The following is a 15,549-nucleotide window of genomic DNA, read 5'->3' as shown; positions in this document are numbered from 1 at the left end:
AGTTCCCATACTTTCGGCCAACTCCTCGATCTTCATAATGTTCCATGGGAAACTGGTTGAGATGAGGATTCACTAACAGCAATAATTGCAGTCGGATTTGAAATTGATTCTCAGTGACATAGTATGCAATTCTTATATGATATCTTTAAGTTTTACGATTGGTTTTCTTACAGCGAGTAGTAATTATGACTGCGTGTGGTACTCTAGTCGTTGTAACAATACTTGACAGTCCGTGTTGATGCACTGGCAAATGGAGGAACCTCATTCACGGTGTAGTCTTGGGGACGACCAGATACGGTAGTTACTTACTGCCATTCATTAACATCTCCAAGTCAACCCGTGTTACCGCGCTGATTTAGCAGTAGAGGGTCATAAAACGGCCTGTTTGCAGTTATACACCAAATGGCTCTAAGCACTATGGGACTTAACATCTGAGGTCAACAGTCTCGTAGAACTGAGAACTACTTAAACCTAACTAACCTAACGACATCACACAAAACTTTGCCCGAGGCAGGATTCGAACCTGCGACCGGAGCGGTCGGGCAGTTCCAGACTGAAGAGTTATACACCAATTACAGCGCTCCAAAGCGACCTGTATCGACCTGTACACTGTCATGGGATATATCCTAATATCCTGTCAGACCTCCTCTTGCCCAGCGTAGTGCAGCAGTTCGACGTAGCATGGGCTCAACAAGTCGTTGGAAGTCCCATGCAGAAATAGTGAGCAAGGCTGCCTCTGTAGCCGTGCATAATTTCGGAAGTGTTGCCTCTGCAGGATTTTGTGCACGAACTGACCTATTTAATATGTCCATAAACGTTCGATGGGATTCATTCCGGGCGATGAGGTGGCCAAATCATTCGCTCGAATTATCCAGATTGTTCTTCAAATCAATCGCGAACACCTATGGCCCAATGGCATGGCGCACTGCCATCGATAAAAATTCTATCACTGTTTGCGAACTTGAAATCCATGAATGGCTTAACATAACCATTTTCAGACGACTGTCAGTTCAGCTGGACTAGAGGACCCAGTTCATTTCACGTGAACATAGCCCACACCATTATAGAGCCACCACCAGCTTGCACAATGCCTTGTTAACCACTCGGGTCTGTGGATTCATGGGGTCCGCATCGCACTCCAACTCAACCATCAACTCTTACCAACTGAAATCCGGACTTATCTGACCCGCCCACGGTTTCCCAGTAGTCTAGGGCCCAGCTAGTATGGTCGCTAGACCAAGAGAGGTGCTGCAGGCGATGCGTGCTGTTAGCAAAGGCACTCGCGTCGGGAGGCCGCTGCCATAGCTCGTTAACGCCAAATTTCGCCGCACTGCCCAGCGCATCGCACATCGAACATCCTACATTGAATTCTACGGTTATATCACGCAGTGCTCCTTGTCTGTTAGTACAGACAACTCTACACAGCCAATGCTGCTCTCGGGCGCTAAGTGAAGGCCGTCGGCCACTGCGTTTTTCGTGCTGAGAGGTAATGCCTGAAATTCTCGGCACCCTTTTGACACCGGGTATTTCGGAGTACTGAATTCCCTAACGATTTCCAAAATGGAATGTCCAATGCGTCTAGCTCCAACAACCATACCGCGGTGAATGTCTAGTCTATTAATTCCTGTCGTCAGGCCTTAATCACGTCAGAGACATTTTCCACATAAATCACATGAGAACTAATGACAGCACCACCAATGTACCACCCTTTTATACCTTGCGTACCTGATACTACCGCAATCTGTATACATTTATATCGCTATCCCATTACTTCCAGCTCAGTGAAGGCCTATTTTCCCTTAAGAGTCGTATTTTATGCGATGAGCTTGTTTGTTACGCTGTTGTTGTTGTTGTTGTTCTGGTCTTCAGTTCTGAGACTAGTTTGATGCAACTCTCCATGCTACTCTACCGTGTGCAAGCTTCATCACCCAGTATATACTGCAGCCTATATCCTTCTGAATCTGCTTACTGCATTCATCTCTTGGTCTCCCTCTACGATTTTTACCCTCCACGCTCCATACAAATAGTTTCATCTACATCCTCTTCCATTTCCATAATATTGTCTTCAAGTACATCGCTCTTGTATAGACCCTCTATATACTCCTTCCACCTTTCTGCTTTCCCTTCTTTGCTTAGAACTGGGTTTCCATCTGAGCTCTTGATATTCATGCAAGTGATTCTCCTTTCTCCAAAGGTCTCTTTAATCTTCCTGTTGGCAGTATGTATCTTACTCCTAGTGAGATAAGCCTCTACATCCTTACATTTGTCCTCTAGCCATCCCTGCTTAGCCATTTTGCACTTCCTGTCTCGATCTCATTTTTGAGACATTTGTATTCCTTTTTGCCTACTTCGTTTACTGCATTTTTACATTTTCTCCTTTCATCAATTAAATTCAATATTTCTTCTGTTACCCAAGGGTTTCTACTAGCCCTCGTCTTTTTACGTATTTGATCCTCTGCTGCCTTCACTACTTCATCCCTCAAAGCTACCCATTATTCTTCTAGTGTATTTCTTTCCCCCGTTCCTGTCGATTGTTCCCTTGTGCTCTCCCTGAAACTCTGTACAACATCTTGTTTAGCCAGTGTATCCAAGTCCAGTCTCCTTAAATTCCCACCTTTTTGCAGTTTCTTCAGTTTTAATCTACAGAGTCCACGTCTGCCCCTGGAAATGTCTTACAATTTAAAACCTGGTTCCTAAATCTCTGTCTTCCCATTATATAATCTATCTGATATCTTCTTTGTTACGTTAGACTGTGAAATAATTCGCCTGAGTAACTGGACAGCAAGGATTAGAGCTCCTACTTAGAAAACTTTGCTAGTCAAACTGCCGCCTTTCTTCCTTCGCCCCCGTTCCGGAGCGTCGCGGTGGCTGCTGCGTCGCGTGTTCGGCTCGCAGGACTTCGCGTGCCACCGCCAGCGGGCGCCCTGCCCCGCACACCGCCCGTGCTTTACGTAACTCGATTAGAAAACAGATTGCTCGTAATTGCTGCAATATATTTCTGCTGTCCGGGAATGACGGCTATCGGTCTGCCGTCGTTCGTTGCAGCCGTCCGACACTGAAGGATGCCCACACCGCAAAACCCGTTGTTTGCCTTTCGAACACACGGCAGCCAGAAATAGCGCAAAGTAGTTGCGAAACGCAGCCTTCATTCTAACGGTTACGTCACGTGACTGGGACGTCATCGTGCAGCTGACAACTTGACTAGGATCACTCTAGTGCATAGAATAGATCGTTTAGTGATAGCCTGTGAAATTTTCAGTTTGGAGTCGCCGTTATTTGAATAGATGCACCCTACCAATGTGTGTTTTAGTGGAAGATGTGGACAATGGATAATTGTACCATTCTTTATATATAAGTGTGGAAACAAATAACGTATACTGTGGAACGAGAACATTAGAAACTAAGTGATGTGATGTTATAAAAGAATATGTCGTCCTCAAATACATTAGTGTTAACTGTAGTACTTTTCTTGGATTATCGTACGTTCTAATTCTGGTGAGATTCCAGCTCTGTAAACAATGGAAACACCCAGAATGAAGTCTACCATAACGACAAGCTAAGGTTCGTACTTCGGACACCCTAAGTCGTTTTTAACTCATACCCTCACTACTGCTTATATGAAGTTCTTTTAGCTGTTCGTATTCACTGACTTCCAACAGTGGGTTTAGGCTCCTGCCAACGGCCTCCATCAAACTTCTCTTCTCACTTAAGCTAGCTCCTATTGAGCGTCCTTTAACTCTCTCTGTATATCAGTGAACAGAAGGACAATGATTGTATCAGGCGAACATCGCGCATCCATCAAGTATCAAACTAAAAAATTCGTGGGTAAAAGTCCGTAAATCACGGCCTAACTAGTGTCTTAAAAACTACACGTTCAAGCTATGTAGACGAAGTAGCACTTCCTGAAATACGTCCGGATTATGTTTACGGAGCAGAAGCGTTGCATTTGTTAGAGTACTGACTCGTTTTCGGCAGGAGAGTAGTTTAAATTTCGTCTGAACGTTCGGTTTTAGAATGTCTATAGTTTCGAAAAATCGAATGACATGAATTCGTTTGATAAGAACACGGCCTATTTTCTTCCAAAGTCTTAGCGCATTACCAGTTTGTCATCTGTTTATAATGACCATATTGTCGACGGGATGTTAAACCATAAAAATATTTCCTTGCTTTTCTTTCCGATTATATTTGTGCGGCGTCTAACATAGGATATGGCGGATTGTAAAATTCCTCGAATTATTTTCTTTTAAAGCGGCGGTATGCAAGAACGCTTCCCTCACGAATATTTCAAATATTCAAATGTGTGTGAAATCTTATGGGACTTAACTGCTAAGATCATCAGTCCCTAAGCTTACACACTACGTAACCTCAATTATCCTAAGGAAAACACACACACCCATGCCCGAGGGAGGACTCGAACCACGAATATTTCAAACATTAGTTTAGATGTACTGATTTCACTTTAATCACATCGAGATTACACTGCAGTGAGAAAAAAGTTGTTATGTACATTGTTTTGTGGTAAAAGCGAATACTGAGCTGAGTTAGGGGGACACGTGGAAAACCAGTCGTCAAGAAGCACGCCACTTTAAGACGAAGACGGAAAGATACAGGTGAAGCCCACGAATTGCTACAAAACGATTGAAATGAGAGGATAAAACGGAAGACAAATTGTTTTAAAATGACGGTGCGTATAGTTATTTACGACAGAACGCGAAAGTTGACAATAAAATATTTCAATTTGAATAAAATATAATCCGATAGTTGTATTGAGTAGGAAAGAAAAACTAGAACCAGCAATAGGGCTCGCATAATCGAGGACGTAACTGCATATTTCAATACTGCATATTTCGAAAAAAGGGTCAAAATAGCGGTAAGGAGTTAAACTGTAGCCGTTGCCATACTGAAACCAACCAGCCTCGCACTGATCAGGTTCCATATCACTGTTATTTCGAATTTATTCATACAACCGACAGACTGAAGCATTATGGAAACTTTATACTGGAAAGAAAAAATAACACTGTAAAATAAAGACTCGGCCTTTAAATACTCATTTGAAGAATGGAACACAGGGTCAAGGTTTTCAAAGTGATTCCGTTAGAACGAAATCCATCTAAATAGAGGTAGATATATAAGAAACAGCGAAGTCTATACAAAAAAGATACGATGAAAATTCGGAGTTGAAGCTCTGCCACAGTCGGAAATATTTTGCGCAGAACTGCACTTTAATGTCCAAAAGTTTACCCGACGCCGCTCTGGAAATGTGTGAGATGCATACGTAATGGACCTCAGTGGGTCAGCTTTCGCGTTATCCACTTCTACAGTAGAATATACAGGCACTGTTACAGAGGAACACATCTAAACCAGTGATTTACGAGAGCATAAAAAACGGAAAAGAGTGAACGCTTAGCAGAGATACTACCACAAATGAAATATAAGATGATATTTCCGCCGAGTCTTGGATTTTCACCTGCCGAACATCGTTAGAAAATGATTGGGTTGCGGAGAAAAGTAATTGCTGCTGTACTCCGTACAGTACCAATGAAAAGATCCAACTACAGTTTCTGTGACGAACATCCATGACTCCTTACACTTATGAGCCAGGGACATACCTACTAAATAATTCGTATGTGGCGTAGGATGAGTCATCAACATCTTTACAAAAACGTAATGATTCCACGCGAGAGACAGATTTCCATGGGCACATAACTCAACGCATGAATCTAATTACTTTCCTTTTGCGCTGAAAAGGCGCATGATGAAGTGAGGAGATATCAAAAACAGTTGTCGCGCAGAACATTAGTGATTGGAATAGATAATATCACTGATTTTTAAGTAACCGAGTTTCTGTTATTGTCATAATGACCCAATTGTTTTAATCGAGCCACTGTATGACAACTGCACTTCACGGTTTTCGAGTTTCTGAATTACACTTTTATGGCAACGCCAGGGCCAGTTTTCTCTGTTTCTGCAATCATACCTATCTGATAATAAGTGAAAGTAAACACATTACTATATTATGCTTCTCATCTAAATTTCTGAACACCATTATCTGTTACCTTTCTCAGTGTGTTTTGTCGAAATGTAGGTTACAAACATAGCACAGCTACAACCTAAACTATATGGGGCTCGAAACACATAGCGATATATTAGAAATAGTACTAATATGTGCACTTTATGCATGTTTTACGACTGTCGCAACAACTAGATTGCAAGATTTACTTTGCATGTTATACTAAACTCTTTCGTTAAACGAAAATGTAACATGTGCACAAGTATTTAAATAATGTTCAGGAGATTACTATATCGTTTGTGGATAATAGGTGATCTAAAGCCGTTCGTAGCTGTTATCCAAATAATAGTATAAGATTTGACAGTTATTTTGCTGCCTACCCTGTCATTAGAAGAGAGAGAGGAAGATGCGTAAAGCACCGAACTCGTGTTCGAGGAGACTGAGGTTCGGTTCCCTTTTCTACACTCTTCATTTACAATGTTACTTATAATCCGTCTTGATTGCAAAATTTTTATTCATATGACCGGTTTCGGTTCATCCAGAACCATCTTCAGATCTTTAACGATAATGATACTAATTTACTATTTCACGAATGCAAAACTTTTTCATCCTATCTAATCAACATCAAATGTACCAGAAAGTACCTGATATTTCGGTTACAGGAGTAACCCGTCCAAATCCAGCAACTTTCACATGCTGCGTGACATAAAATTGGTTGGCAGAATGCACGTCACTTATATTAATTATAACACTATTGCCGACAGGTGGCGTCTGGTACATTTGTTACATTACATATGCACATACTGTGTTCAGTAGATTTTTGTGATTAACTTTTATCTCCAAGATTAAAATCTGTAAATGTTAAGGTTAAAATCAGTACTTATCAAAATTAAAAAACACAGTAAAATTATCATTTTTATATTATCTAAAAACATAGAGAGATTTCTATATCTATGGCGCTGATGTAGACTTGTTTTCCTCCATGGTCCGCTGGCGGGAACAGCGTAAGTTTTATATCGCCATGTAATCTGTGGTAAATGGAGTAAGATCTCTGAGAACTGAAACGAATCGTAAATAATGAAGTATTTATTAGCAGCTCTTGTCGGGTGAACCATGACGTTCTGTGAACACTTACGATCTGTGTGGTACCATACTAAAAAAATTAAAAGCTAAGAACACAGATCATTTTAGGGAACGTGGGGGAGGGATCGGAGGAGGTGAGAAAATTGTCCACCCCACATTGTTCCTGTCACTTCATTTGGTTCTGTCAGTATAAATTTTGTAGATGTCTCAGTCAATTTGCACATTACACGTTAATACGACGGTGAACTGCCAGCGTTGTTTTCTACTTCGCAACATACTACTCAGTGGTCGTGGCATCCGCAGATATGGTAGCACATTTTATATATGAAACTCAGAAAACAGCTGTATCTTGAACCAATTATTTATTTGGCACTACCGGTTTTATAGGTTATAGCCACAGCATAAAAGATAGAACAGTCAAGGACAGAGAGAGCAGTATAGAAGGTCCAACCGTCATTGATTTTGATTATGGTTAGGCCTCCTATATAGTCCTTGCCATGTCGTTGACCATGTTTTTACGTTTATATGGTGATGTGGCTATAAGCCACGAAACCTATAGTGGCTAATGAAAAATTGGTTCAAATACAGCTATTTGCGGAGTTCCAGATATAAAAAAAATAACGTAAAATACCTAAAGTATTGTTACAACCAGATGTATTAAAGTAAGAGACACGCTTGTGCTTATGCTCTGATTACCTGTACGAGCCTCGGGTGTTGAGGCGGAAACGGCTGCTGGTGGTGGTGGTGCTGGTGGTGGTAGTACGCAAGCTGCGGCTGGTGCCCGAGCGCGCCGGCCGCCGCCCCCGCGCCAGCCGGTCCTCCGCCTCCGCCTCCGGCTGAGCCCGCGCCGCCCCCGCTGCTGTGGAAGTAGTGCGTGCCGGTGCGCAGGTTGATGTAGTACTCCGGCGGGAAGGAGGCGCCCGGAGACGTGCCGTCGGTGGAGTAGCCGGTCGAGTACGCCGACTCGGGCGACGACAGGCTGTGCGCCGTGCCGCGCTGCTGCGCATGCGCCAGCAGCGAGATGCCGCCCCCCGCCGACGCCGACGCCGCCACCGCCGCCGCAGCCTGCCGCAAAAGGCGCCGCGCGGCGCGGTCAGGGCCCTCTCCGCCTCAACCACAACTTCCTACATTCTACGTCCAGCTAATAATGTACCACGTCCCGTCATACATAAAATACATACAACCATCCATTTTACATATGAACAGAACTGAGGAGGAGAACACGGCAAGTTCCATAACCCGATTTCCCAAAAACTGCGCTTTGAAACAGGGGTCAAAATAAGCGAACAAATGTCTCCGCTTATCTGACGATACTCGACGGTCCCACCCAAAAATAAGAGACGAAGGACAATGGGCCCAGCTAAATGCATTAACAAGTAGTATTTCAAAAACAACACAGACTTGCCTACATGCAAAGTAACAATACTCTCCAGAGGGTGAGCAGCGACACCCACAGTGACAGCGAAAACAATTACACTGAAGAGGAACAGGAGGAGGAGAAGGAGGAAGACGTGATGTAGCCGTAAATGAGACACCTAGAATTATGAATGACACATAACATGCAAAAATGCTCCGACAAATTATACATATCAGTCAAATAATATTTAAGGATAGCGAATTCTACAGTAAATGAGGTGTAAGGTGGTGGCGATCTAGCCAAGAAAGCACTCAATATTGTACACGGATGAGAACCTAATATTAACACATTGTATTAGCAATACTATTTCTCTACTACTAACTCAACTTTTTTGTTGTGACTAGCGGTGAACAGCTAGAACAAACCATTCCGAGGTTTTCACCACCAGTCATAATCTGTGATGAAACTAATAAATCTCCCCTCTGTCCTATTTCCTACCCCCATGAACCATGGACCTTGCCGTTGGTGGGGAGGCTTGCGTGCCTCAGCGATACAGATAGCCGTACCGTAGGTGCAACCACAACGGACGGGTATCTGTTGAGAGGCCAGGCAAACGTGTGGTTCCTGAAGAGGGGCAGCAGCCTTTTCAGTAGTTGCAAGGGCAACAGTCTGGATGATTGACTGATCTGGCCTTGTAACAATAACCAAAACGGCATTGCTGTGCTGGTACTGCGAACGGCTGAAAGCAAGGGGAAACTACGGCCGTATTTTATCCCGAGGGCATGCAGCTTTACTGTATTTTCGTAAAACAAAAAAAAAATATTTAAATTTCGACCTCAAATTATTGATATCTTTAAAAAAATATTATTCTTTGTCAAATGTTGCAAATAAAAACAAAACAAAACACTAAAAAAGACATGACAAACGAAAATTGTAAGATACGATCTATTTTAAAACATCAGGTGACAGGTCTATACATTTGCAATAAATAAATGAAAATAAAATAAATAATACTCGACCGATTCTGAGAACCGACGATCGAAGTTTTCGATGTTATGTACCTTTCGAGCGAGCTAATAGTTCAACCGAAGCTGCGCCACAAGAGCGGCTTCACACTTTTGTGCCCCGTGTTCGAAATCCGGTTATTACTTCTATTCTTATTTTTGTTTTCGCTTATCTACCCACGTCCGTAGAAGATTACCACATGAATGTTTTCTATTGTACGAGTACGTTGAAAGAACGTTATGCTTATTCGTCTATTAACAGTATTTCTGGTGAATGAATTATAAAACATAATAACTGCACGAAAAAATTATGTGAAATTGTTTTCGGTGAAATTCCTGTAGCGTATTATGATTCATAGTTAAAAGCACACTTTTCGGAAAAGTTATTCGTTATGCGTGGTCTTCAGCGAAATTATTGCCAACGTGTGAAATCTTCAGCAATTTTAACAACGTTTCTTTCCCGAATGAGATTTATATGAAGAAATGGCCATGTGGCAAAACTGCTTTCGCGCGATGCTCGTCGTGTTTTGAATGTCTATCTTTCAAATGTTTCTACAATCGGTATAAAGGAGGAGGAATTGGTGTTTAGCGTGCCGTCGACAACGGCGTCATTAGAGACGGGGCAAGAGCTCGGATTTTGTAAGGATGGAGAAGGAAAGTGGCCGTGGCCTTTCGAAGGAACCATTCCTCCATTTAGGGAAATCACGGAAAATCTAAATCACGATGGTCGTAAGCGGGTTAGAACCGACGTCATCCCAAGTACGAGACCAATGTGCTAACTATTGCGCTACCCGTCTCGATACGATCGGTATAATCTAAGAGAACGCGAAAAAGCTTTTTGAAGAATAAACATAAAGACGGAATCTGAGAATTAAGAATTGATATAAGAATGAAACACAAGAATATAACAATTTATAGAGATTGAAACCCCTGAAAATAGCATGCACGCATTCATTATATAATAATTGTATGACACTTATCGTGAAACCCAATTGTAATTTTACAATTAATATAACGCCGTTGTAGCCTCTACACATTCGTGGAGTAATCTTCTACGGACATGAGCAGATAAATGAAAAAATAGTATAAACAAAATCCATAATCGGGTCTCGAACACGGGACGAGGAAGTGAGAGGCTGCGACTCTAGCCATTGTGCCACCATTTGCGCTGAGCTCATCGACTACCAAAAAGACACCTAAATTGCGTGGAAAACTTTGACGGTCGTTCTCTCAGAAATTCTCGTGTGTCTAGGATAAGCCGAAATACGTGATCATTTATTTTGACTCGTGTTCCACCGAGCGAAGTTTCTAGAAAATCAGACTATGGCACCCTCCGTGTTCTCCTCGTGAGATACGTACGCTAGTCATGGAAGCTAAAGTGCTTTTGTAAAATGTAAACATTCACGGCCGGAAACACTTATTAAAATATTACGGGACACTATGATGTGATCGTATGAATTTCCTTTTTACATTTTGTCCATTTCTGAGCAGAACATCTTCAAGTGGTGTGGAGGTGGGTTATAGCTTTTTCAAAGGCCTCTGAAACAAAATATGTGGTAGGCTGAACGACACGGTATACCGAAAATCCACACACGCGGACATTTACGTACACCGACATTCAAATCACCACCCAAAGAAGAGCGAGGTTTTATTAAGAATTTAGCGGATGGAGGAGGAGCATCTGTGAACCGAAGCTGCTCGAGGCACAATTGAAATAGAATGAGTATTCATCCGTTGAGATAAAAAGAGCATTAAGATAGCCACGGAAAGATCATAGCGATGTACAGAGGTCTGCAAATTCCAAGGTTTTCCTGCCGTTCATTGAAGACGTAATTGACTGCACAGGAAAGATCTTCAAAAACTGGATGTCGCTGTAATCTACAAACCCACTCGGAAGGCACAGGAACAGCTATGGCTGGCTACGAATGCCAGTCAACCGCTGCACAAACCAAGAATTTACAGGCTACTGTGTGGTTGAGGAGATGTAGACGTGTACCAGCACGTGGATACTACTACTACTACTACTACTACTACTACTAAAAAAAAGAAAAAAAAAAGAACACAAGGGCAACTACAGAAGGGTAGAGACAAAGATCATTTATTGGGGAACATGCTTTGCATTCAGAAGACCACTGGATTTGCTTTGATAAGGCTCAGGTACTGGCAGCCACAAGAGGATGCTGTGAAAGGTTGTGCAGAGAAGCTATACAGATGACTAAAATACACAACAAATTTTAATCGGGTGGATGAGGATGGTGTGAAGCCATACAGTGTTTGGATTCCGCTGCTGCAGGAGGTGTGCACCAGTCTTCCACGACAAGCTGACTGACAGCGATAACGGACAATAGCAAGTGACAACGGTCAGTTGCGTTCGAATCTTCAAAACATGTGGCGTCATGCCTGTCCGCGGGAGCACGCGGAAACGGATTTTCATTTTAGTCGTACCGAGCCAGGCTATCGATCGGGCCTTTGAAAAATCCACAAGCCCCTTTGGAGATGTTCTCCGCAGATGGGGATGAAATGTGGGGTTTCAACATAACATTCAGCCAACCACGGAACAATACCCATAATATTTCGGAATATTTTAATAAGTGCTCATGTTCCTCCAATAGATGTTCTGAGTAAAGACCGGAGCGACAAGTACAGAATCTCTACATATAGAACACTGTTTACGAATGGAAAGAGAGAAAGATACAGAACCAACGTTTCAGCGGACTTGCATGGATCCTAGACTAGGCACTGAAAAGTCGGAAAACGAGGATGTCGTTTGTATCGGAACACATTTTGGGACGAACAAAGTTGGGAAAATCGGTCGCGTCCTTTTCAAGGGAACTATCCACGTTAATAGACTTACGGAGCCACATAAAAACGAAATGCGTATGTGGCAGAACGTGGATTTGAGTCCAGTTCTCCTAGAACACGAGTCAGTGCCTTAAGCACTGTACATTCTGTCTCGGTATCAGCCTACGAGAAGTGTACACACTGGTGTCCAAAGTTAAAGCAACCAGCCACTACTCCCCGTCCATTGTCCAACACACGACATAATCATACAAACTGTCAACAGATGTCCGAACGATCCAGTTCTGCACGGAAGATGTAAGATGTGATTCCGGTCAACGGCCAATCACGTCCACGATGACGTCTTGACACCTATGACACGGGGTAGTGTTAACCAGGTAGACACACATTCACAATCACTGAGCACACAATCATACACGGTGCAGTATGGCACGGAAAAGGTGTCTACTAAACTGTATCCCAAAGACCAGGGCAGGGCCGACCACTGTGACTCCAGAAACAAAGGACCGTAATTTACCTGTAGGGACGCGATGGTACCACCTTAGCACTGCATCTGGCTTCGCAGCATCCACTGGACTTATTGTATCGAGGCAAACGGCGTACAGAAGGCTTCGGCAGAGGCGCCCTTATTGTCGGAGACCTGCTGTGTTTGTAGGTCTGACGCATCTTCACAGAAGCGAACATCTAGAGAGGAGCCACCTGGACGATGGAACAGTGGGTTAATGTTCTTCTCAAAGATGAGTACATATTTGGTTCGAGGAGTAATTCTTGGCGGATTCACCGCTGGAGGGAACTTGGAGCACAATTTCGGAACCCAAACATTGTGGAAAGAGATCGAGATCGCGGAGGGTCCCTAACGGTGTGATCAATCGAACACCACTTCATGAAGTTTTATGAGTGAATCGGCAAGGTTTAAGTGCTGTCAGGTATCGTGACGAGATCTTGGGACCTCAAGTTCGTTTGATGCGGGATGCTGTGGGCCGAGACTTAGTACTAATGGACGATGATGCTCGAACTCACGGAGCAAGGTTGGATGATGGTTTGCTGGAAACGGGCGGCATTGCACGCATGGCGTGGCTTGCTCACTCTCCCGATTTTAATCCAACAGAGCACGTCTTGGATGCCCTAGGGAGAACTGTCCATCACGTCAGCATCCGTCAACGACTCTCCTAGACTTGTGAGCAATTCTGCAGGAAGAATGGTCGTTGTTGCCTCAACACGAGACTGATGACATCATTCACAGCATGCCCAGCCGTTGTCAGGCCTGTACTGCTGTCAGAGGTGTTCCCACCCCACAGTGATCTCATTAACAAGTTGCCAGACTGTGTGCGCAAATCCTTTAAGGTGGAAAAACCGAAGAACATTTTTGTCTACCGTTCTGCATGTTTCAGTTGTTTACTTTCTGTAATCTTTACATTGTTTCTACTTTACAATCATCTGTTTCTACTGTTTCGAGGCAAAATAAACGCAACTTTACAAAATTTCCATTTGTTGCTTTAATTTTGCACACGAGTGTATATTTTGATAATAATATGGTGATCAGAGTTATACATAATATTAGAATGATTATGTAAGAGCTGACATTCTCGGATGAGGGAGACAATCGGAACTGTATCATTTGTTATAAATTTTAACTTTCTTGATCGCTATATAACGCAAGAACGACTAGAAGATGGTCGTTTCCGGCTCACTAACGACCTTCCTAAGATAATGCTTACATTACATAAGCACTCCGTCTTCAGGCCACAAGTGGCCCATTGGGACCATCCGACTACCGTGTCATCCTCGGCTGAGGATGCGGATAGGAGGGGCGTGTGGTCAAGCATAACGCTCTCCCGGTCGTTATGAAGGTTTTCTTTAACCGGAGCCGCTACTATTCCACATCTACATCTCCATGAATACTCTGCAAATCACACTTAAGTGGCTGGCAGAGGGTTCATCGAACCACTTGCACATTAAATCTCTATTACTCCACTCTCGAACAGCGCGCGGAAAAAGCGAACAACTCTATCTTTCCGTGCGAGCTCATATTTCCCTTATTCTGTTATGATGATAGTTTCTCCCTTCGTATGTAGGTGTCAACAAAATATTTTCACATTCGTAGGAGAAAGTTTGTGACTGAAGTTTCATGAGAAGATTCTGCAGCAACGGGTAAAAACTCACTTGTTTTAACGGTATCCATCCCAAATACTGAATCACGTCCGTGACGCTCCCACCCATATTTCGCGATAATACACAACGTGCTGCGCTTTGTTGAACTTTCTCGACGTACTCCGTTAATGCTATCTGGTAAGGATCCCAGATCGCGCAGCAGTACTCCAAAAGAGGACGGACAAGCATAGCATAGGCAGTATCTTCAGTGGAACTTTACATTTTCTAAGTGTTGTACCAATAAAACGCAGTCTTCGATTTACCTTCCCCACAGCATTTTCTATGTGTTGTTTTCAATTTAAATTGTTCATAATTATAATTTCTAGGTAATGAGTTGAATTTACGGTTTTTAGATTAAATTTATTTATCGGGTAACCGAAGTTTAAAGGATTCCTTTTAGTACTCATGAGGATGACCTCACACTTCTCATTATTTAGAGTCAATTGCCGATTTTCGCACAATGCAGATATCTTTCCCAAATTATTTGGCAATTTGTTTTCATCTGCTGATGATTTTTAATGACAGCATCATCGGCAAACAACCAAAGACGGCTGCTCACATTATCTCCTAAATCGTTAATGTAGTTAAGGAACAGCGCAGGGTCTATAACACTACCTTTGGGAAAGCCGGAAATCACGTTTGTTTTACTCGATGACTTTCCGTCAATTACTACGAACTGTGACAACTCTGACAGGTAATCATGAATTCAGACACATTGCTGAGACGATACTGTATAAGCACGCAATTCACTACAAGATGCTTGTGTGGTGCAGTGTCAAAAGCCGTTTGGAAATTATAAAATTATAGTTCCCGCAACATTTCTGTGAGCTGTCAGTGTCCTCTGGATGAAAGGCGCATGGGGGCCCGGATGGTCACCCATCCAAGTACTGGCCACACACGAAAGCACTTAACTTCGATGACCTGACGGGAGTGATTAATGACTCATTCGCGCTTTCACGAGAGAACGGAAGTGAACATTGCCACCGTCGGTTGCTGTGTCATAAACTCAAGTTCTGCGCGTCACCACGTGGATAAGTACAGATAACTGCTTTCTGCGTGAAAAAGTGAAAAAGCGTTTGGTAATGTGAGTGTTTAGCTGTTCGTGAACATTAAGTGGTTCATCAGTAACACTCGTTTTTCATAAA

At 42.9% G+C, this 15,549-nt stretch overlaps 1 protein-coding gene across 3 annotated transcripts in view; it reads right to left on the bottom strand.

Annotated features, from left to right (window-relative positions):
- LOC126351910 (uncharacterized) overlaps nt 1-15,549 on the bottom strand; it is a 1,029,617-nt gene that overhangs the window by 67,220 nt on the left and 946,848 nt on the right. For all 3 annotated transcript variants that reach the window (XM_050002645.1, XM_050002643.1, XM_050002646.1), the window contains exon 5: nt 7,790-8,158. In XM_050002645.1, the coding sequence (XP_049858602.1) occupies nt 7,790-8,158 (369 nt within the window). The remainder of the gene's footprint in view (nt 1-7,789; nt 8,159-15,549) is intronic.

Source organism: Schistocerca gregaria, chromosome 1 (genome assembly GCF_023897955.1).
Source record: "Schistocerca gregaria isolate iqSchGreg1 chromosome 1, iqSchGreg1.2, whole genome shotgun sequence".
NCBI lineage: Eukaryota > Metazoa > Arthropoda > Insecta > Orthoptera > Acrididae > Schistocerca > Schistocerca gregaria.
Note: the sequence above shows the minus strand (reverse complement) of the source record. Positions and strands in the feature narration are given on the sequence as shown.